The 2,423-nt window shown below is 39.2% G+C and overlaps 1 protein-coding gene across 1 annotated transcript in view; it reads left to right on the forward strand.

Moving 5' to 3' along the window:
* Positions 1-2,028: 2,028 nt before the first annotated feature.
* The window catches only part of EAH_00050470 (hypothetical protein, conserved), a gene marked incomplete at both ends in the record, with an annotated part of 2,578 nt that continues 2,183 nt past the window's right edge, over positions 2,029-2,423 (forward strand). Inside the window, one exon of the mRNA XM_013394271.1 lies at positions 2,029-2,036. Within this exon, the coding sequence (XP_013249725.1) occupies positions 2,029-2,036 (8 nt within the window). The remainder of the gene's footprint in view (positions 2,037-2,423) is intronic.

Here is a 2,423-nt window from a genome sequence, read left to right on the forward strand (position 1 = left end):
CATGCTGCTGCTGCTGATGATGATGCTGCTGCTGCTGCTGGTAGTTTTATATGGTCCCTGATGCTGAGGGGGAGATATACCCAGCTGCTGCTGTTGCTGCTGCCCCTCCTGCTGCTGCTGCTGCTGCTGATGCAGCTCCGATTTGCTGCTGTTGGGCCTTGCGCTGAGACCCTCCCTGCTGCTGCAGCAGCTGAGGATTTCTTAATTTGCTTGCGGTGTATACGCATAAAAGCTGTCTGTTTAGATACACTTCAACGACCGCAGCGCTTATAGCAGCAGTCTCCTTTGTCTCTCTTTGTGTGTTGTCTATGGAGTCGAGGCCCCAAAGAAGTTTAAAAGCGGCAAATATAAATAAAAATATAATTAAAATACATCAGATATATTGTTTTTATGCTCTGCTTTCTGCAGAGAAAAGCAAACTACTAATGAGGTCAGCCGCTAGCCGCTAGAGGGTCCAAAGAGCAGCAGCAGCACCAGCAAGAGGAGAGTAAAGAGAGGGAAAAGAAGAATAAAATCGAATTTATATTGGCTTTGCTTGTTTTTATCAATTATAAAAATGTATTTAAGTGGTATTAAAGAGAAAAATGCAGGAAAAACCCACAAGATAAACAACAGAGGGGGGGCCCCCAGATAAGTCCGAAGAAACACTGGGGGCCCCCGGCAGTGAAACAACGAAGGCTAGCTTTAGAAGAATAAGAGAAACAAATGTAAAATATTGTTTTTCTGTGTCATCTTTATGTCTTTTTATGTTTATTTTCCATTTATTTATGTATATACACCGACTTTCTTCTTTAAATTCGGGGGAAACCAAGCAAATGGCGCTCTTGGCGTTGTCTTCGTTTTGAGGTGTATGCGCAGTTGCGACTTCGCTTTATTTCGTCTTGTATTCAAATAAATAAAATAATAAGGAGAGAAATACTCATTAAAACATTTCTATATTTACTTCAATCTATAATGGACATCCTAGGCGGCACTTCAAGCACAGCAGAAGCAGTTTCTTCATGGTGAGTATTTCTGCTTTCTTCTCGAGCTGCCTATACACCACAACATCATTTCGGGTGTATAGGCAGGTCGAGAAGCTGCCTATACACCTCAACACTACTTCATGTGTATAGGCAGCTCCCCAAGATGCCTATATATATATATATATGTATATATATTATATATGCATAATATATATATATATATATTATATATGAGTATCTCGAGCTCCCTATACACCCCAACATATATATATATATATATATATATGTATATGTATATATATATGGGCTGCTCCCCGGTGTACAGCCAGCTTGGCGAGCTGCGTATACAGCGGAGAGCCGCCCATACACATGAACAATGTTTCGGGTGTATAGGCAGCTCGGTTTGCGTGTGCAAGTTTTCTGTGCAAATTGCAATAGAGAAGAGGGAGGCCTCGACTCGTTTTTTTCTTTGAATTGCCTTCACCACCATCATGAAAAAGACTATTTGAAATTAATTTGCACTATCACAGGAATAAACGCATGTATTCTTACATATTTACATTATGCATTAGATATATAGTGGTGTATATATAAATATATATATATATATATATATACGAGTGGATGCATGCGTGCATGCATGCTTTCTTCTTGAAGGAAGTTCAATTAGACAAAATTCTAATTAAAAATATGTTGGCGACTTTTTCTTTTTTTATTGCCGGTCTTTGGATGTTTCTGTTCAAATACCTGCCTATACACCCGAAGACAGATGGGTTGCTGTGGCTGAGGGTGATTTTTGCTGCTGCTCTCTTTAGGATTATCTGCTGGCAGCAGATTCGTTCATTTGCTGCACTTTCTGAAGAAATAGAAAAAGCTAAAAGAGATGCAGTAAACTCGAGGAAAAAATTAGCAACAGAGACCAAAGGTCAGCCTCAATTCGATGTACATCTTTCTTAGTGTTTAGGGTTTAGGGTTTAGGGTTTAGGCTTAAAACCCTAAACCCTAGCCTTTTGTTTGGCACTCGCAAACTGCCTTAGCGATATGTGCAGATGAGCATTTATTTATGTGTATGTATTAAATGCATGCGTATTGTTGTCTGCATGCAGGGCTGTGTTCTTGTGGGGTTTATCTGTAGACGGTGGCCTTTGAATTTGTTTGTATTTTATTTGTTTATATTATTTGTCTGTTTTGTTGTTTATTTTTGTTTTGTTTTTATTTACGTTGAGGTTTTATCTGCATTTGCTTTTGTGTTGCTGTCTATACACTGCAACTCATTTATCTTTTATGCATGCAGTCTGTCTTTCTGTCTATCCTTCTATCTTTATTTCTTTTTCTTTTTCTCCCTCTCTGTCTTTGCATTTCCTTTTGTCTCTCTGTCTCTTTCTCTGTCTCTGTCTCTGTCTCTGTCTCTGTCTCTGTCTCTGTCTCTGTCTCTGTCTCTGTCTCTCTCTCTCTCTC

The sequence above is a fragment of the Eimeria acervulina genome, genomic scaffold (assembly GCF_000499425.1).
Source record: "Eimeria acervulina Houghton genomic scaffold, Eah_scaff845, whole genome shotgun sequence".
NCBI lineage: Eukaryota > Apicomplexa > Conoidasida > Eucoccidiorida > Eimeriidae > Eimeria > Eimeria acervulina.